Below are 21253 nucleotides of genomic sequence, written 5' to 3'. Positions count from 1 at the left end.
TCCTCTACAACATTTGTCATTTTCCTTTACTACCATATTTTGTTTTTGTTGCTGTTGAGTCATTTTCAGTCATGTCCGACTCTTTGTGATCCCATTTGGGATTTTCTTGGCAAAGATACTGGAGTGGTTTGCCTTCTCTAGCTCATTTTATAGATGGGGAAACTGAGGCAGTTACTTGTGTATAACTCAGTGGCTTTCCCAGGGTCACATAGCCAGTAAGTGTCAGAGGACAGATTTGAATTCAGGAAGATGAGTCTACCTGACCTTGGGCCTGGCACCCATCCCACTGTGCCACCTAGCTGCCCCCTTAACCAATGCCAGATTGTTTTTGACAATTATTGCTTCATAATACAGTTTGAAATCTGGTACTAGTAGACCACCTTTCTTCACATTGTTTTCATTGATTCCCTTAATACTCTTGTCCTTTGGAGCTTCAGGATAAATTTTATTACTTTTTCCTATGCAGTAAAATACTTTTTTGATGGTTTAATTGGCATGACACTGAATATGTAAATTAATTTAGTTAGAATTTTCATTTTTTATTATATTGGCCTGGCCTACAAATGAGCAATTAATATTTTTCAAATTGTTTAGATCTGACTTTATTTATGTGAAAAGTGTTTTGTAATTGTATTCATGTAGTTCCTGGGTCTGTCTTGGCAGGTAGACTCCCACGTATTTTATATTGTCTGCAGTTATTTTAGGTGGAATTTCCCTTTCCATCTCTTCCTGCTAGACTTGTTGGTAACACATTATATAGAAATGCCAGTGACTTATGTAAGTTTATTTTATATGCTACTTTGCTGAAGTTGTCAATTATTTCAACTAGTATTTTAGTTGATTCTCTAGAATTCTCTAACTATGCTATCATATTTTCTGAAAAGTGATAATTTTGTTTCCCCGTTGCCTAATCAAATTCTTTCAATTTGTTTTTTTCTCTTAATTGCCATAGCTAGCATTTCTAGAACAATATTGAATAGTAGTGATAATAATGATCAATCTTTGTTTTACCCCTGACCTTATTGGGAAGGCTTCTAACTTATCTCCATTACAGATAATTCTTACTGATGGTTTTAGATAGATATAACTTTAAGAAAAACTCTATTCCTATGGTTTCTGGTGTTTTTAATAGGAATGAGTGCTGTATTTGTCAAAAGCTTTTTCTGTATCTGTTGAAATAATCATGATTTTTGGTAGTTTTGTTATTGACATGGTCAGTTATGCTGATAATTTCCCTAATATTGAACCAGCTCTGCATTTCTGGTATAAATCCCACCTGGTCATAATGGGTGATCTTTGTAGATGTATTGCTGTAATCTCTTTGCTAGGATTTTATGGAGAAATTTTCTTTCAATATCATTAGGGTAATTGGTGTTACTAATTGTTTTTGCTCTTCCTACTTTAGGTATCAGCTTATATTTGTGTCATAATTTGGTCAGACTCCTTCATTTACCTTTTTCCCCAATAGTTTATGAAGTATTGGAATTAATTGTACTTCAGTTGTTTGGTAGAATTCACTTGTGAATCCAGTTAGTCGTGGGGTTGTTTTGTTGTTGTTTTTTTTTCTTTTTTAGGGAGATCACTTATGCCTTATTCAATTTCTTCTAAGATGGGGTTATTTTAAGTATTCTATTTCCTTTTCTGTTAATCTGGCCAATTTATATTTTTATAAATCTTATCCATTTCACTTAGATTTTCAGATTTATTAGCATCTAATTGGGCAAAATAGCTCATAATGCTTGCTTTAATTTGCTCTTTGTTGGTAAATTTACCTCTTTCATTTTTGATGTTGGTAATTTGGTTTTCTTTTTTTAAATAATCAAATTAACCTCTGTTTTCTCTATTTTATTGGGTTTTTCCACAAAACCAGCTCCTAGTTTTATGTTCAGTGGTTTTCTTACTTTGAATTTTAATTGTTCCAGCCGCTAACCTTTACTCTGTATGTGTGTTTGTGTGTATGTGTGTGTTTCTGTGTGTGTGTGTGTGTGTGTGTTTGAAGTATGTTTCTTGTAAACAACATAGTTTTGGATTCTGGTTTTAATCCACTCTGCTATCCACTTTCATTTTATGGATGAGTTCATCCCATTCTCATTCTCAGTTATGATACTGTGTATTTCCCTCCATCTTATTTTTTTCCCATTTTTCTTTCTCCCTCTCCTTTTGCCCTGTCCCTCCTCAAAAATCCGTTTTACTTTTGACTACCATTGCCCCCAATCTACCCTCTCTTCTGTCAGAATCCTCCCTGTCCCGTTCCTGTGATTCCCTTCCCCTCATATTTTCTACAGGGCAAGATAGATTTTTATACCTGAGTATTTATGCCATACCTTCTTTGAGCCAATTTCAATGAGAGTAAGGTTCAAGTATTACCACCACCTCCCCATTTCCCCCCACCCCCGTCTTCCTCTGCATTGTAAAAGCTGTTCCTTTAGTGCCTCTTTTATGTGACATAATTTACTCCATTCTGTCTCTCCCTTCCCCCTTTTCCCAGTGCATGCTTCTTTCTCACCCCTTAATTTTATTTTTTTTGAAATTATCCTGTTATAATCAGCTCATACCTGTGCCCTCTACGTATGCTCCTAACTGCCCTCCTCACCCTCCAACTAGAACACAGAACTGCATAAGGGCAATTGTAAGACAGATAAACACTGGCACACAGGAGGACTGCTAGCACAGGTTCACTCTTGATTTGATCTGACAGGAAGACAGCTTTGGAGGGGTTAATTATCTAATTCTAGTCTAGTCTTTTCACAAGAGGGTTTGCTTAAAGGGAGTACCAACCCCTACAGCATTCCCTAATCACCCTTCTTGAAGGGGCGGGTGAGAAGGGAAGGCTACTACCCCTATATCTCAGTGGGGTCAGTCGAGACAGGCACAACATTCCAGCTTGTGCACTCCCCTAAATTCCCTCGGGCCTCAGTGGGGGCTGGTTGAGGCAAACACAGATACCTCCCAACTCTTGGTGGAGGCTGATCAAGGCACACACAGCATTTCCAGCTTGTGCATTCAATCCTGAGGGTTCCCCACTCACCGTCCAGTACCCACCTGCTTTATAGAGCAACAAGACAAAGAAGGCACATTGCCAGCAGTAGTCTCATAAGTTTACGTTATCTCACCGTTATATCTCACTGCGCAGTCACAGTGGATGTTTATGTTATTGATCATTATATAATGCTGCACAAGCGTGGCAGAGATGTGTACAAGTCATGAGTCCAGGAAATAGAGATTGTAATGACCATGGATCCTGGAAAGCTAAACTTTAAGAAAGAATAACAAAAATCCACCTCATGCTAAAATCCATCTTACTTAAAGCAATGCAACAGAGTCTTGCCTCAGGAGCAGCTGAAGGTCCCCTGTAATCTCCTCTGACCAGTTGTCTGGCCCCCTTACCATCTGTGAACTGAGGGTTGATAGCTCTTGTAGCCCCTGAGGCAGGCCTGACCACCACCCTCGTGAGAAAGACCTTTCCTACTGACCTCCGAAGTTGTCCTGGGCAGCAACATTGTTGCTCCCCAACCTTTTCTTGGTTCTGCCACTCCAGAATTTGATTTGAGGCATTATTTTAAAGATGTTCGGAAGGGAATTTGAAAAGCTCAGGTGAGTCCTTCTCTTTACTCTGCCATCCCCCCCCCCCCCATTTATTTAGTACTTCCTATTTTTGAACATTGTTTTTATGGTCTGTATTTATTCCATCCTCTATACAACGCTGTGAATGAATGAGTGAATTGAAGAAAAATAATTTAATAAGCATTTGCTATGTGCCAGATGCTGTGCTCATTCACCAGGAACACAAAGGCAAGGCAACAAGATAGTACCTAGACTTAGAGAGATGATGTTCTAAAGGAAGAAGACAGCACAGACAGGGAGCCAGAAAAGACTGGGGTGAGCTGGAAGAGGCAAGCACTCAGCCTGGTCTGGATGTGGTTCAGAGGGTAAAGTCAAAGGGAGGTCAGGGATTTTTAGTCAATCCCATTTTATGGATGAGGAAATTTGGGCCCAGAGAGGTTCAGAGTAACTTGCCCAATGTCATTCTGTTAGACAGTGATGATTTTGTTAGACAGGAGATGATTTTAAGACCTCTGTCCTATTTCTCCCGGGCCAGTTCTGTTTTCATTTCATCTTGTTACTGACTACTGGCAAGCTTCCTTGGGTTTTTAACTCAGTTATTTACTTATGTTTATGTGGAAATTGGTCTTTTGTACCTGCAATGAATTGAGCGTAGTAAAATCATATCCCTCAAATACCTACAATTTGGGTTTTTTTTAAATGGCAGGAATACATAGAGATTTTCTGATTCATATGATTAATTCAAATTAATGACCTTGCTGAATATTTGTAAGTCCAGCTTTTTGGCACTTCTTAATTTATGCCATATATAAATTATACATAGTATAAGACTGGTCCTAATTCTTAATCAGTAAGCATTTGCTAAATGCCTACTCTGTGCCAACTACTACATTATTCTTCTGACACAAATATACATATTAAATAGTTTCTACCGTCTAGGAGATTACTTTCTACAAAGGAACCTCCCTGGACCACTTGAAGCAAAATATAGGCATGCTATATGGGCTTAATCAACAGACATTTATTAGTTATTTACTTTATTTCATGTGCTATAGTTAGTGCTGTAGGTATAAAAGCACATGAGAAATTCTTGCACTTCAGTAGTGTATATTTTATTAGGGAACAAAATAACAAAGATAAAAACCTATATATGTATAAGCATGTATATGTGTATATGTGTGTGTGCACATATATATATATATATATATATATATATATATATATATATATATATATACACACACACACACATACCAAATATATATACAATTTCAGCTTTTGTGGGAAGAGGACAAGCAGTTGGAAAAGTCAGGAAAAGCTTTGTTTTAGAATTGGCATTTGAGCTGGGTACTCAGGGGAGCTAGAGATATTCTAAAAGGTAAGGAGAAAGATCACTTCAGGGTTGGAAGATGAGTTGTGTATAAATAAATAGGAGATTTAGAAATACAAGATTTTAGGAGATGTTATTTATGGGGTAGAGCAACAAGGTTAGTTTGATTGGCCCACGCTACATGTAATGTGTAGCATTAACAGCGTGCGTGTGTGTGTGTGTGCGTGTTTTAAACTAGATAAATAGATTCATTTAGAACTTCTAGAAGAAGAGAATGACGTGGTCAGACCTGTGCTTTAGAAATATTGCTTTGGAGGATGGATTAGAGAGGAGAGGGAGATGGGAGGCAGGGGAACTACCTCCATTCGTTAGATTTACATATGCACAGGAAATACCTTGGCTGAAAATCCTTTTTACACCTCAGTGCTACTCAGGTGAGAGGTTAGAGAAAGCAACCTCAGGAATGCCAGCACTCAGGAAAGGTTAGAGATTTCACCTGGTAATTTGTGCCCTTTGATAGGCTTTTTTTTTTTTTATTAACTTGGTTCTTATTACTCCATCCTAAATGATGAAATATGGTACTCCCATCATGTGGGTCATTATAAATACCATCTTATAGATGTGAAGGCTCAAGTCCAATGAGCAAGCGAATGGTAACAGTGTTTTGTTTTTTGTTCTTCCCTTTATAATCCTGCACTCCAGTGTGATGCCATACTCATAGTAAGCTTGTGGATTAATGGTTGAATGGTTGATGAATGAGAGAATGAGAACTCCAGTCCCTAATCTGCTGAGCTATATTCTATACTGCTACTTGGGAATCACAAAAGGTTAGACCCACAGCTCTCAGGCTTAGTTTTAAGATAGGTACCCATGTTTCTGAGAATAAAGGGCTTTGTTCTGCAAAGATTCTTTTAAAAAAAAGTCATTTAACGTTCATTTTAATTTAAAACCCATCCAGAGGCCCTGACATACTGGAAGACTGCAAATGATAAGACATTGGCACTTCCCAATCACAGGAAGAACTTTGTTTAAATTAAAACATCATGCTGGTTTCTACCAGTATTTCATCATTGAACATTGCTTCTAAAGTTTGATGTTATATGAATTGTTTTGATTTTATGGCATTTTTACATTTTGTGAAATTTCTCTTTCAGAAAACAGAAGTAACAAGGAAAGCAGTTGAAGAGCTTCTTACAAAATGCACTGAATATCTTCAGCCAAATCCAGGTAAAGTTAGGAAATGTCTTGACATCTGATATTTCATCTAACATCAACGAATGTTATAGACTTTGTTTTTTTTAATTAGCATACCATGAGTACATTATAGATGGAGATCTAGAAGGAACTTCAGAGGTCACCTAGTTTGCTCCTGTCATTTTATGGATTAGGAGACTAAGATCACATAGGTAGCTCATGGGAGGGCCAGGGTTTGAACCCAAGTCTTTGAACTCTACACTGAGTGCTCTTTGCAATGTACTTATTGTACTGCCTTTTTTTCTGACGTATTTTTTGTGTTCCAAGTATTTGATAAAAAGTTTAGAAAATGAATCCTCTCTTCATACAGAGTAATTTCAGAGAATATGCTAGTTTGATGAGAAACTTGGCAAAGGCCAACGTAGGGCATTTCGATAGGGATTCTTTGGCTTCTCTGCCAAGTATAGTGTTAGTTACAGCACAGTGAAGCAAAGGTGTTTGTACTGAAAGACTTTAAAGAGTGGATAAAAGCTCTTTAGTCAGTTTTGTTTCTTGTCGATGAGCTGCATTTACTAAAGTCCTGTGCCAAAGGTGAGAGTCTGAAGTCTTAAAGACTCAATGCCAAGAGGTTTATACCCTTGATCAAGGCTTCAAGGAATCGCTACCTGGCAAGACAAATAACTGATCTTGTTTGGAATATTCTAAAATAAGAGTAAACCAATTGAATAAAGGCCTGAGGAGATTTTCTTGCCTTAAATGAACTCCTTTACTTAAGTTCATGAGTTTAGTACATATAATTTAGTGATAATGATCTTTTTATGTTTGTTAAAACCCTTTTTTTCTTTACTCCCTAGCTCTCACCTGTGTTCTGTATGGGTGAGATTTTTTTAGATATAAATAATTTTTGGTCAAGTGAGGTGCCATTGAATAACTTCACTTGGAACAAGTTTCTTCCAGCAATAATTTGGGTCCCAAGGTTGTTGCTCTGAAGGTTACTATATCCATGCCCTTATCACCTCTCCCCTGGACATCCACAACGACTTTATAGGTCATTTTTCTCCCATTAGTTCATCTCCATTACTTGACCTTGAATAATCTTTCTAAAACATTCTTTTGCTCAAAAACTTTCACCAGACCTCTTAACAAGATAAATTACAAACTGGAATTCAAAGACTTTCAGTCTAGATTTCCAGATTTACCTCTGACTACTCTCCTATGTTAATTCTTTGTTCTAACCAAGCTAGTCAACCCTTAAAACCCACCCCCTCCAAATTTTGTACATTCCATTCTCCATACTTTTACATATGCCGTTCTCCCTGTCTACAGCGTTCTTCTACATCCTTTTCATTCTTCTTTTGTGTCTCTGAAGCCTCTCACCATCCCAGCCCACAATGACCTCTTCTTCTGATTTCCTAATTTTAATAACTTTGTATTGTATTTTTAATTGTGTATGTATATTGGGGGAAAGGGGAGAGACACTCTTAAAAGTAACAAGACTGGTTTCCATTACACACATACATGCACACATGCGCACCCATATGCACACACCCATGTGCATGCACCCACACACATATGCACACACTATCTAAGCATGCTACTTTTACAATCCCCAGCTCTACCTTGAGGGTAGAAATTATGATTTTCTTGTTAATGTCAAACACGACCGCTGTGGATTAGGTGCTCAGTAAATATTTTTTGTTTTCATGATGATAAAAAATCAGACTGGGACTTGTGCAGGGTCTTGAGTTCAAGCCTCAGATACCTGAGAAAAAGACCAAAAGCTTGTTTTGATACCAACCAGCAAAATGGTTATAGGAAGTTGCAGAGTTTACCCAAGTCTTAAAAATCTACAGCCAGGGCCTACTGGTGTACAGTCACTTCTTATTCTTGGTTTGTTTCCCTAAATTTAACATGGCTCACTTTTTCTTTTTTAAAAAAAATATTTTTTTCAATTACCTGTAAAAACAATTTTTGATATTAGTTTATAAAAATTTTGAGTTCCAAATTCTCTCCCTCCCTCTCACCCCTCTCCATTTCTGAGAAGGCAAGCAGTTTGATATATACGTATTTCAACATGGTTCACTGTCCCTTTTTGTTTTTTTCATTAACATTTTTTCAGCTGTATTCTCTTACTTGCACTAAGGACAAAAGAACATTGCTTTATTTTTCACTTAAACAAGGTTTATTTAATGCTCAGGTCCACAGAGGAGTGACAGTAAAAGGAGAGAAAGGAGAAAAGATAAAACTGTTCTGATGCTTGGGTATGGTGTTTAATGGAGCATTGTTCACTTTCTAGTGATTTTACAATTTTAATTTAAAATTTTTCTTTAAAAGGAAATTACTTGCTGGTGGGTACTTAGTGAAATCATGCGGTATTGCTAAGTTAAATTCATCTCATTTTAATGTCAACAGGAAAACCTTTCTGTCCATGGGTCTTAGCTGTTAGCTTTGACTGAAGTGTAGCACTAGCACTATATTTTCAAGATTTTTTGTTTTGTTTTGTTTGAAGGATGGGAGCTAGGAAGGGAATATATATTGAAGCTTACCAGTTGTTACTGGTTTGGGCCTTGAATATGTTTGGTATTCTTTATAAAAGCTATTTTCTACTCTTGTATGAACATACTTGCTAGCCTTTGGCTTAGTCAAGAATCCAAAGTTTTGTAACTTGAATTGAAAAACGTTAAATAGAAAGACCTTCATTTAGGTGACATTTTGCCTTTCTTTTCATCTCTTGATGTATCCAAGTCATAAAGTTCTCTTCCAATGTGACTCTTTAACTGCATTTGCTTTTGTCATGCATTCTGCCTTTGTAAGTTTAAAGAATTACAAATGACCATATTTTTAAGCATACAGAGTGAAGCTAGGAGTGCAGAATACTATGTCCAAGCTCACAGGGCAGATGGGAACGTCAGGATACCCACAGCCTGAAGGGTTATTAGGAGAGTCTATGCTGCGATGTGGGACAGAGCTTGGAGAAGACTCAATGTTTGGTGAGTGTATGCCCGGTATCTTATTCTGGAAAAGATAGTATTATATTGCTTGTAAGTTCAAGCACACAAATTTGAAAGAATGAAAGCACATCAATATAGTATGTTGTCTTTAGAGTTTATAAGTGATGCAGGTAAGGAATGCAACATAATATACTTTGTGGTTAACAATATATATTGGTTGATTTTTAATAAGGTTTACACATTTTTTTAATATGCTAGCAAAACTAATGGCACAAAACTTAAGGGTGGCAAATTTCTCACCATGGACTGGGACGTACAGATTTCTTAAGCCTGTGGTTTCCCAAGCAGGGTGTATAAACCTCATGATGTATGCACAAGATATGCTAGACAAGACATGGGAATATGAGAAGTTAATATTAGAAACTCTATTTTTTTTAAATCTGGAAAAAGAAATTAAGCTTTATTAACATTGACACTGTTTATATAGATTGACACTGGTGCCCTCACTCAGTCTCCCTATATCTGATGGTCAAGGGACTTATTAGCCCTCCTATCCCTTAATGGCTTTGAAAACTGGAAGAAGGAATGTAATGTATAGGAAATCCTTGGTAATCCACAAAGGGGCTGAGCATGCTTAGAAGGTGGGGCTGGTTTCCACTCTCAAGTAGCAAGCTTTTTATACTGCCTGGATTCCTTATTCACTTTGTTCACATGGTTCAGGTAATTTCATAAACCTGACCTGGCGCCTTATTAAGCAGGGTTCTTTGTATCCATTTCTTCCTGCCTCAGTGGTTAAAGTAAGAGATCGAGATTTACAGTGTTTTGCTGATAGTAGTGTGTGATTAAGAAGTTTGGGGACCACTGCTCTACAGTTTGTGGGTACTAAATTCCATAAACTTAATGGCATTTGAAGCATGGGAAAGAGGCATCATGTTCAAGAGGGGAAGCACTAGATGAACACAAATTACTCCGTTTTCGTTTTGTGCTCCTCTCTCACTGAGTGGACATAAATCATGGGATAGAAGAAGTTATCTTGCTTCTGTTTGGGAGAGAGAGAAAGAATGCAGAAAGTTCATAGGATTTAGAGCTAGAAGAATCTTAAAGACCAGTCATTGTGTGTCAATACACTTTGCTGAATGCTACAATACAAAGAAAGGTAAGTCAGTCTGTGTTCTCAAGGGGCTTACAGTTTAGTGGGGGGTGACAACATACTAACAGCTACATCAGAAAGCTATGTACAGAATAGATTGGAGCTTATCACCAGAGGAAGATTGGGAAAGGTTTCTTTCAGGAGGTGGGATCTTAGCTGGACTTGAAAGTAGCCATCGAAGTCTACACTGAGATTAGCTGACTCACTTAATGTCCCATACCAGTAAGCAGCTGTTGGAACCATTATTCAAACCCATGTCCTCTGACTATACACCCTGGTCTTTCTATAACGTTGTACTACCTCTGTAAGAGAAGGAAATTTAGCCTCCCAGTAAAAAATACAGCTGTGGGTTAGTTATAATGGAAAAATAGGCAAGTTTTAGTTTCAAATATGAACCGAGGTCTCCACCTAATGTCAGAACCTCATTTAATTGGGGGAACACAGGCAAAAAGGCAGCCCTGTTTGCACTTCACTGTAGAGAAGAAAGGATACCAAGAGAAGAAAACTAAGGGAGAGGAGTCATTTGCCTCATTGAGGTAAGACACCTTCATACAGTGAAGGAGAGGTCAGGTTAAAGCTCATGGTGAAGAAGAAAGGAAGGATGAAGCTTTTCTACTTCCAGAAAGGGTGTGGACATGCCCAGTGGCTAAGCAATCTTGTTTTAGGTAGAACAGGCCTTAGAAGTCAGATGAGAAGTGGGCTCTCTTTCCAATTAGTTGAGGAAAGCCTTATTTCAAGAACCAGCATGGATGTCCAATGAGCAATTTCCATTTTGACTCCTTCAGGGCAAACCTAGGAAGAAGGAAAATTGGTCCCTAGAGGGAGAGAGAGCACAGGTTTGCTCAGAAACATCAGCTGCACAGAAGCTGAGAGTGTAAGTTTACATATAGATGTCTGCATGAACTTCAGACAACATGCAAGCTATTTCAAAATGCTTAGTGCATTTTAGCCTTTTGAAACTTTCTGCATAATGAGGAGAAAGAATATTAACAAATTAAAAGCACCCATTTGACCTTTGTATTTTGTAAATTTGCCTGTTGCTATGTTTAATTCAGTCATTTTTGGATATACTGTCCTTCTAGCCCTACATCAGCCAAATGTTTCCTTGTAACATAGTCAAATAGATAGGTGATCTCACTGATAAGGGGTTGCCTCCACTGATTCAAAGCACAGCCTAGAAGTTACCTGTGCTGTGCTATTTCTGCATCATAAAGGCATAGGAGGAGCACTCCGGCTGTCCTTTCTTTCATCCTTTGCTCACCTCTTTGTGTCATGTAATTCTTTGATGTCATTTTTTGCTTCTTCCAGAGTTCCTTGGTGGTTAAATGCTGTACCCTGCTCTCTCCCATCACATAACTCTCATTCACTTTTCTGTGTGATACTTAACCTAAGTTTTTTTTCCAGTGATCTAGTCTTGAAGCCATAGGGCAACACTGGTAAAATGTTAGTGTTGAATAGAAGGGCCTTTGCTTTCATGAAAAGCTTGGGGTTGGTTAAAGAACTTTGCAATTTCTCAAAAGCAATTGAACCTACTCTCCTTCTTTTCGAACTCTGGAACCATCTATACTATTTGGTTCAGATATACTTAGAATTAGGATTGATCTATTGAGTATACATCTGAATTCACATTGAAATCTGGGCATTAGGCAGTGTTTTTAAATTAAATTTTACTTTTTCAAGTTAAACAGCATTTTTTCCTCCTCGTCCAACCTTTACCTCCTCCCACTAAAACAAAAAGGAAAAATGAAGACTTTGTAACAAATTATCAAGCAAAACAAATTTCCAAGTTGGCCACATCCAAAAATGTATGTTTTATTCTACATGATAGTCTATTACCTCTCCGTCAGGACATGGTAACTACGTTAATCAGTCTGATGGAATTATAATCAATCATTGCATTGCTTAGAATTTTTAACTCTTTCAAAATTGTTTTCATATTGTAAATGATACAGTATAATTTTTTCTCCCAGTTCTTCTCACTTTATTATTTTTCTGAAACTGTTTCTTCATGTCTTACAGCATATCATCATTTCATTACATTCTTAAGTCATAATTTGTTAAACCTCAATGGATGGACGCTCCCTTAGCTGCTGTGAACATTTTTGTTTATATAGGACCTTTTCTTCTTTCTTTGATCCTGTTAGAACATAGGTCTAATAGTAATGTTGAGTCAAAGGGTATGGATATATCAGTAACTTTGGGGACGTAATTCCAAATTACTTTCCATAATGGCTATACTTTTTACCATACCACCAATAGTGTATCATTGTGTCTGTTTTTCTGTAATCCCTGTAACATTGTGGTCATTTTCCTTTCTTTCAGCTTTGCAATTAACTGTGAGCTGTAACCTTATAACTTGCTTTAGTTTACATTTCTCTAATTATTAGTTATTTGGAACATTGTTTTTCATATGACTATGGATACCCTAGATTTTTACCCTTGAGGATTGTCTTCATGTTCTTTGACCATTTATCAACTGGGGGCTTGGCTCTTATTCTTATAAATTTGAATTTATAAGAGAAGCTTTTATCAGAGAAACTTACTGTAGAAGCTTACTTATTCCCCTCCTTCCCCCCCCAAAATTAGCTGTTTTCATTCTAATCTTGGTCGCACTGCATTTATTTGTATAAAAATTCTTCATTTATCCATGTGATGCTTATCTTGGTATATATGAGATGAGATTTTTGGTTTAGATCTTATTTCTGCCAGATTGCTTTACAATCCCATCATTGCTTTTTTTTCCTTTTCAGATAATGAATCCTTACCCCATTAACCTGAAGTCTTTGGGTTTATTGAACATTGGGCTAATTTTTTAAGCAGTACCAAAATGTTTTTATGATTACTGCTTTGTAGTAGAGTTTGTGATCTGATACTGCTAGACTTTTTCTTTCTACTTCCCCTTCTCCCTTTATTTCCCTTGAGATTCTTGACCTTTTGTTCTTCTGGAAGACTTTCATTATTATTATTATACTTTTATAATGTTATCTTTTGTTGGTATGGCATTGAATCAGTTAATTACTATTCAGGTAGGACTATGTTTAAAACTTTAAAGATTGTTTTGTAATTATGTTCATGTAGTTTCTTTTGTTTATCTTGGTAGGTAGACTCTCAGGTGATTTTATACACTTTATAGTTATTTTAAATAGATTTTCTCTATTTCTTCTGGAGAGAGAGAGAGTGTGTGTGTGTGTGTGTGTGTGTGTGTGTGTGTGTGTGTGTGTGTAATATGCAGAAATACTATGATTAGTGTTCATTTAATTTATATCTTGTAACTTTGCCAAAGTTATTAACTATTTCGATTAATTGTTACATTGCCTTGGTTTTTCTAAGTACACTATCATATCATCTGCAAAAAGTGATAATAGGGACAGCTAGGTAGTGCAATGAATAGAGCACCAGCCCTGGAATCATGAGGATCCGAGTTCAAATCTGGCCTCAGACACGACGCTTATTGGCTGTGTGACCCTGGACAAGTTACTTAGCCCCCATTTCCTTGCAAGAAAAAGTGATAGTTGTTTCTTCTTTGTCTATTCACATTCCCTCTTTGTTTTTCTTGTCTTTGTCCTATAAACTAGCATTTCTAGCATCGCATCAAATACTATTGGTGATAACAGTAGGCATTTTTCATCCATCTGAATGGATGAATGGATAATGCTTTAGACTTCCTTTGAGTGACTTCTCTTTCAGGAGACTTCAGTCAGTATCTTGGTGCTTGATGCAACCAACACCACTGTCTTCAAACAGGATAGAAGTTCTCACCATCTACCAGGAATCTTTCCTCAACTTGGACACTTTGTTTGCCCTCTTCCATTAGAGACAAATATCTTTGGGGAGCAAGTGGCAGCTAGGCAGCACAGTGGATAGAATGCTGGGCTTGAAGTCAGTAGTACTTGCATTTGAATTCTGCCTCAGACACTTACTAACTTTGTTACCCAGGATAAGTCACTTACCCTCTCTAAGGGGCAGTTTCCTTACCTGGAAAATGGGGATAATAATAGCACTTCTTTACAACTCTGTGAGAATTTGTGAGATGACACATGTAAAGTCCTGTTCAAACCTAAATGCAGGCTGTATCATGCCTCTTCTGGTTTTTATTATCTGAGGGTCACTGAACAGGGTTATTGCTACATTTTCCAAGGTGGATGGGAGATACCTTGCTATAAAAGTCTATAAAGAGGCATTTTGTTCTGCCAGATCAAATGCATTTTCATAATCATCAAGTCAATTCAATAAGCATTTGTTAAGCACCGACTATATGCAAGGCTCTCTATCTTATGTTCCCTGTATCTTTTTGTTAACTGTGATATGAAGAGGATCTGGTCCTCTGTTGTCTACCACTTAGAAATGTCTGCTTATTCTCTCCTTGTTTTTGTTAAGAATGTCTTCAATTCGTGTGTGTGTGTGTGTCTGTGTGTGTGTCTGTGTGTGTGTGTGTATATATATCAAGATTTTGTATAGATTAGAGAGGAGGAATTTAACCATGGTACTTTCTGATGTTCCCTTGGTTACTGTTTTTTGGGAAGGGAGATATTAAAAAGGTCCAATATTCTTCTTCATCCCGTTGGTATCTTCCTGTCCTTCAGATAAGTTATAAATTGGTCCTTAAATGTTTTCACAATTGTGTTGTCTTGGGTATAGATCTCCACTCTTTATATTTGTTCCAGTGTGACTTTTATACCTATCTTTATTTTGTTATTCTGCCTCTTCACAGCACATCAAACTGAGATCTATTAGGGTCCATGTGTAGGGGTTCTACTGTTATTTATGTATTAAATGGTCTATTGTAATGTTTTCTTTATTTTTTAACCAAATCTTTCCCATTTTTCTTTGTACCAACCCTCCTTTCTCCTGCCCCACACCCCTTCCTTGTTTTCAATTGTCATCCTTAAATACTTTTAAAATGGTTTTGCTTGGTTAATATCTTGCCAAAAAACAAAGAGAAGCAATGAAAGAGAAAATCAATTTAAAGAAAATTCAACAAGATTTCTTGGATATCAGATTTTTATCTGAGTTATTTGATAACAAAGATTTGCCTCCTGTTTACATTTTCCTTTATACTTTCTGCACCAGTTTTGTTCGTGTGCAAGCCATTTAGTCATTTGCAGTTTAAATTGTTTATTTTATTTTTGTGTTCTCTATTCTTCATGTGGCTTAAGAATTTGCTCCCAGGTATAGTCATGAAAGGCACCTTCCTCCTTTTTCTTCTTACTTTTTTTTTTTTTAATATTTAATTGGTGTATCTCCCTGGGGCTTAAGTAGTGTGCTGGTGAGAGCCAGTTTTCTGCCAGACTTTTCCAGTGTCCTGTTCATTCTTGTTGAACAGGAAGACCTTTCTCCACTAAAGTGTTCTTAGTTCTGTCAAACATGGGACAAGAGAAATCAGTTGTTTTTGCTTCTTACTCATCTGGTCTGTTCCATCAATCTGCATTTTTTTGTTTTTTAACCATTGCCAAATAGTTTTGGTGATTAAGGCTTTCTTATATAGTTTGAAATGTTGAAAGTATTATGCCCCCTTCGTTATTACTTTTCTTTCATTATTTCCTTTGGGATTATAGATCTTTTATTCCTCCAAATGATTAAAAAAATTGTCATTCTACTCAATGATTCCTTGGTAATTTTTCATAGTGTGGAATTTATAATTTAGATGATGCTGTCATTTTTGTTGGCACACCCCAGTGCCAAGCTACAAATATCCCTTTACTTGTTTAAATTTTTCTTTATTTCTATACAATGTTTGTAATTACTTATTTAACTCCTAATTGTGTCTTCATGTATTATTTCAGATATTGGGTGCATTTTGTAGTTATTTTGAATGAAAACTCTTTATAGCATTTTCTCTTGGTTTTTATTGTTGCTAAATAGAAATGCTGATGATTTTGTAGATTTATTTAGTCTATTTTTTATTGAAGTTAATGAGTTTTCTTCGTAAGCCATCTGTAAAAAAGGAATAATGTTGTCTTTGCAATTTTAGTGTTTATTAAGCTGCCTATTTTTGAAGAATTAACTTAGGAAAATAAAACAAAATGAATAGGTATTAGTATAATGTAATGAACAAAATGAGTATTTAAATGTGAAGTTGCCCAGCTACAGCATTTCATATATTCTGTGGCCATTTAGAAAATGTAAAGGAAACTATAACACCAATTAAGAATCTTTTGTATTTGAGGCTATGAAGCCCGAAGTCTGAGGGTGAGCAGCATCCATGCCACACAGTAAACCTGACAAAATGAAACAGGCCAGAGAAAATCCACTGCTGAGCTGGCCCTTTCTCTTCTTTTCTCTAGGCCAAGCATTGTTGGATATTGGGGAATCAATGAAGTTGATGGCCGAGGTGAAAGACTCTCTTGATATCAGTGTGAAACAAAACTTTATTGATCCACTGCAGTTATTACACGAGAAAGATCTGAAAGATATTGGGGTGAGTTCCTGGGCAGGAAACTTGGATTTACTTTAAAATGACATTTTTATTTAAAGGCATTAACCCTTTATTCAGTAGGAACTTGGTCAAAATGTCCTCTCAAGTAACTAGTGGCAAATCAGTCAAATCGAACAGTTTTGGGAGGAAGCTAAGCTTGAAAAAAAATCCTTCATAGGCATAGAATTAAGCTATCTACCAAAGAAGACCCCAGATCCTAGTCTTAGTGCCCTACTTGGGGCCCATTTACCATGTTTAACATTAACCCTGATGGACTTTCCTTACCTTTATATAGTGTTGACCACTTTTCAAGTGTTATTTCTCATTTGTTGTTTGTGTAGCACAAGATTATAAATGTGTTAGAAGAAAATAGGTGTCATTGCTTCCAGCTCTTTCGGCTCAGCTGTTTAAACAATTCAAAATGCGTCTTCATGACTCTTTCTAGCACATATTTCTCTTTATCCTTTTCATGAGAAGAGCATTGCAGTGCAAAAATAGCTAAATATATGCAGTATTTCACATGCTTTGCTAAAATGTAAATAACTTACATCTATAGAATTTTCCTGATCTATCAGTCTCATTAACTTGTTAAATAAAGTAAGTGAAGTCAAATTTTTCTCCTTGGCAGAGAAAATGTAATCAGAGTCAGAGTGAAACAGTCCTGCCTTCTCACTATCCTCTGGTATAATAGCTCTTTCCATTTTGAGGAGGGTTTCCATCCCTTTTCCTTTAAGTATAGCTTTAAATAGTCCCCATTTGGAGTTTTCTTGGCAGAGATACTGGCGTGGTTTGCCATTTCTTTCCCCAGTTCATTTTACAGAAAAGGAGACTGAGGCATACAGAGTGAAGTAACTTAAGTGTCGTATAGCTAGTTTGTATTTGAGGCCAGACTTGAATTCAGGAAGATGAGCTACCTAGCTGCTTAGGTTTTAGGAACCATCTAATGCAACTTTGTTTTGTAGATGAAGAAACTGGGGTCCAAAAAAGCTAGGCAATTTAATTTTTGATCCAAAACTAGCCTTGGTCTCTTGACTTTGTCATTGTGTTTATCACTTACTTGCACTCTGATGTCATTTCAACTTAATAAGCCAAATGAATGGACAAATGAATTTCTAAGTTTTATTTCAAATCAGGTGAACAAATGTTATTAAGTGCCTCCTGTTTCCAAATCACCGTGCCAGGTGCTAGTGGTATATAGATAAAACAAGACTGTTTATGCACTTAAAAGCTCTTACACTTTAATGGAGTATACAACATGCACACAGATCAGTAAGTACAAGATAATTTGAGGAGGGAGAAATGATTAAAAACCTGAAGATCAAAGAGGACTTCATGGAGGAGGTGACATTCAGAGTCTTGAAGGGAGAAAGATTGAAAGAGGTGAAAGTGATGAAGAAGTACATTCCAGTGGGGAAAATTAATAATCTGGATTTGTCAGGTGCACTGGAAAGACCGTAAATTTGGAGTCAGAGGACCTGGGCACAAATTTCAGCTCTTAACACTACTGATGGGACCTTGGGAAAGTCAGTCTCTTTTGAGACTCAGTTTCCTCATCTGTAAACAGAGACGGTTGGATTAGATGACCTTGAAAGTCCCTTCTGTCTTTTAGTCTAATCCTGCTTAATGATTGGTTCAATATAATATTTAACAAAAATGTTTCAGTTTTTAATTTACTATGTTTATTGGGGTAGTAATTATCTAGAGTAAAATTTCTGCATTTCAGCAAAGCTGGAAGGAAATGAGAAACCCTCAAAATAGGATTTCTGGACAAGATTTTCCCAGGTGCCTCACTTTTGTTGGATGCCAAAAGGATCTGGCTACTCGTATTTACACATACATATTCAATTACTGTATAAGCATCACTGTTCCCTTTGTGCATTCCTCTATGCTATGCTTTGAAAGGGATGGATCATACCGTCTGTGGTTTAGACTTGGGAAAAATAATTACCATTTTCACAGAACTGTAAAAGCAATCTTACAATTCTCTAATTTTTCTCTCAGTATCACTTGAAGAAGCTGGAAGGCCGTCGTTTGGACTATGATTATAAAAAGAGACAAACTTCTAGGATATCAGGTGAAGAATTAGGAAAAGCAGTAAAAAAATTTGAAGAGTCAAAGGAGTTTGCTAGAAAAGGCATGGTGAATTTATTAGAAAATGATGTAAGTATGACATTTCAACTATTTAAAACAGACTAAGGAACTCAAAACAATAGAATTTTAATGAAACATTTTATCATTTTAGAGATATGTTCTCAGTGTCTGGGAGTGGAAGTAACTTTAATGTCTTCATGAACACAAAGCATATATAGTATGTATTGGAGGTTTGGAATTGTTTCTCTGCTGTAGTCACTTCTTGTGACTTCAGAAATTCAAGAAATTGGAATATCTTCTGAAGCCCTTGCTTAGAAGCAAGACTATATTAGATATCCATTCAAGGTCATCTGTAGGAGATGAGAGCCAGGGGAAAATCACAGTGTATTCCTTTCTCATTCTTCAGCCTTATTTATGGGTAAAAACAAATTAAAATAAGCTCTAGAGATGGCTTTAAAAGGGAAAAGGAGTTACTGAGAGTCCATTTGTTGCTTGAAAGACTGGACAGTTCCACAGTGTTTGCACTGGTGTAGACAGGGGCATCAGGCCCCCTCCTTTGTCTACTCATGGCCACTTGGAGTTATTGCATTGCCCTTTCAACTAGCCCTAGAAGTTGAAGGTCCATGGTGTTGAACCAATTCTCCAAAACTGAGAATTTAGAATCTCTGATTCCAACATTGTGTGTTCAGTTTTCCTTTAGATTTGTGGAACAAGTGATTTTTTTTTTTTTGCCTTTAAGATGTATAAAAATGCCATTTTTTTGACATCATCACTATACCATCAGAAATGGAGCATTCAAACAAAAATGGTTTATTTTATTAAGTCAAACCAGCGAGCATTTATTAAATTTCCTACTCTGTTAAACATGGTGTTAAGTGCTGGAATTTTGTAGAATGATTTTGCTTACTCTTTGGACTACTGTCAGGTCAGGAATCTTATAATGGGTAAGGCAAGGTCATATAATTCCATCAAGTGCCATAAAGGAGAGCATTCCCTTTATCTTTCCCTTTGTTTGCTTTTTTCTAAAGGGACAAAAAGATAATTTCCTCCCCATCTCTTTGTTCAACAGGGTTTCGTTTTTGTTTTTTTTTTGTAACAATAGTAATAGCTAATATCACTGTGACACATTAAGGTTTTACAGAATACTTTTCTGTATCCTGTGTGATATGTAGTGCAAATATTACTATTCCCATTTTATAGACAAGGAAACAGGCAAGTACCTTGCCCAAGTCACCTAGCAAGTGTTGCAGACAGCATGGTGTAGTAGATAGAGTGTGTGTGTTTGTCCTTCATTGCCGAAGAAGACCATGCCATCAGAGAAATGATGACATGACTTGCCCTTGACTTTGTTTTGAGTGAGGGAGGGCTGTGCAGGTCATCAGCCTCACTTCTCCTCCAGAGCCATCTGAATCCAGTGACCAGATATTCCTCAGGATGACTGGAGATGACCCAGGATGAGGCAAGTGGGGTTAAGTGACTTGCCCAAGGTCACACAGCTAGTGAGTGTCAAGTGTCTGAGTTGAGATTTGAATTCAGGTCCTCCTGACTCTTGCACTGGTGCTCTATCCACTGCATCACCTAGCTGCCCCAGTAGATAGGGTACAGGATTTAGGAAGACCTGAGTCCAAACCTAATCTCAGCCACTAACTAAGGCTTTGGCCCTGGGCAAGTCACAACCTCTCTGTGCCTCAGTTTCCTTATCTATAAAATGATGGAGTTGGACTTAATGGTCTCTATGTTCCCTTTGAGTTCCAAATCTATGATCCTATGCTTTCAAGTCTAGCAGTCTTTTTAGTTTACTATATCATCTGTCCTGGAGGAAAAAGGAATTTGTGTTGTGTTGGACCTGGCGTACAGAATGTTTCATTTTTGTTGTTCATTTGTATCTGACTCTTCATGACCTGTTTGGGGTTTTCTTGGCAAAGATACTGGACTGGTTTGCCATTGCCTTCTCCAGTTAAGTATGTAGATGAGATAACTGAGGCAAGCAGATTTAAGTGACTTTTCCAGAGTCATATAACTAGTAAGTATCTGAAACTGAATTTGTATTCAGGCCTTCCTGACTCCATGCCTGGCACTGTGCTACTGAGCTGTCTGGAAAATGTTTTCTATCACAGAATTATTAGTTAAGGTTATTAACGGGGGAAGATACATTGCTTTATAAATGCTTCCGTGTAGCATGTGTGTGGGCAGGCACATTCAAACAGAAAAGTTTATGAATTATCTTCTTCAGAGAACATCATTAGTGGGTTTTTTCCAAAGGCCTACATTTAAGATACACATAGTTGGTTACTATTAAATTTGGCTTGGCAATTAGCCCAGCCTGTAGAATTTCTTCCCTAATTATCAGTAAAAAGCCAGAAGTGATTGTTTCGTTAACGAACTTAATTGCAGTTTTTCCAAAATGAAGTACATTAGCTGCTGAGAGTGGAAGAATTCCTCTCCCCACTGTGGAATTGTAGTTGTCCAGCTTGCTTTCTAGTTAAGGCCTCCTTGGATACTAATAGAAGCAGCCTTAATTTCTTCTTTTTGATTTCTAATAGAAAATGGGAGACAGG

At 36.9% G+C, this 21253-nt stretch overlaps 1 protein-coding gene across 3 annotated transcripts in view; it reads left to right on the top strand.

Annotated features, from left to right (window-relative positions):
• SH3GL3 (SH3 domain containing GRB2 like 3, endophilin A3) overlaps window positions 1-21253 on the top strand; it is a 140481-nt gene that overhangs the window by 106818 nt on the left and 12410 nt on the right. For all 3 annotated transcript variants that reach the window (XM_072619412.1, XM_072619407.1, XM_072619397.1), the window contains 4 exons: window positions 6049-6121; window positions 8935-9078; window positions 16474-16607; window positions 18606-18764. In XM_072619412.1, coding sequence (XP_072475513.1) covers window positions 8967-9078; window positions 16474-16607; window positions 18606-18764 — 405 coding nt within the window. In that variant the 5' untranslated portion in view covers window positions 6049-6121; window positions 8935-8966. The remainder of the gene's footprint in view (window positions 1-6048; window positions 6122-8934; window positions 9079-16473; window positions 16608-18605; window positions 18765-21253) is intronic.

This window comes from Notamacropus eugenii, chromosome 1 (assembly GCF_028372415.1).
Source record: "Notamacropus eugenii isolate mMacEug1 chromosome 1, mMacEug1.pri_v2, whole genome shotgun sequence".
In the NCBI taxonomy this organism is placed as follows: Eukaryota; Metazoa; Chordata; class Mammalia; order Diprotodontia; family Macropodidae; genus Notamacropus; species Notamacropus eugenii.
The sequence above is the reverse complement of the archived record's forward strand: the minus strand, read 5'-3'. Positions and strand labels throughout refer to the sequence as shown.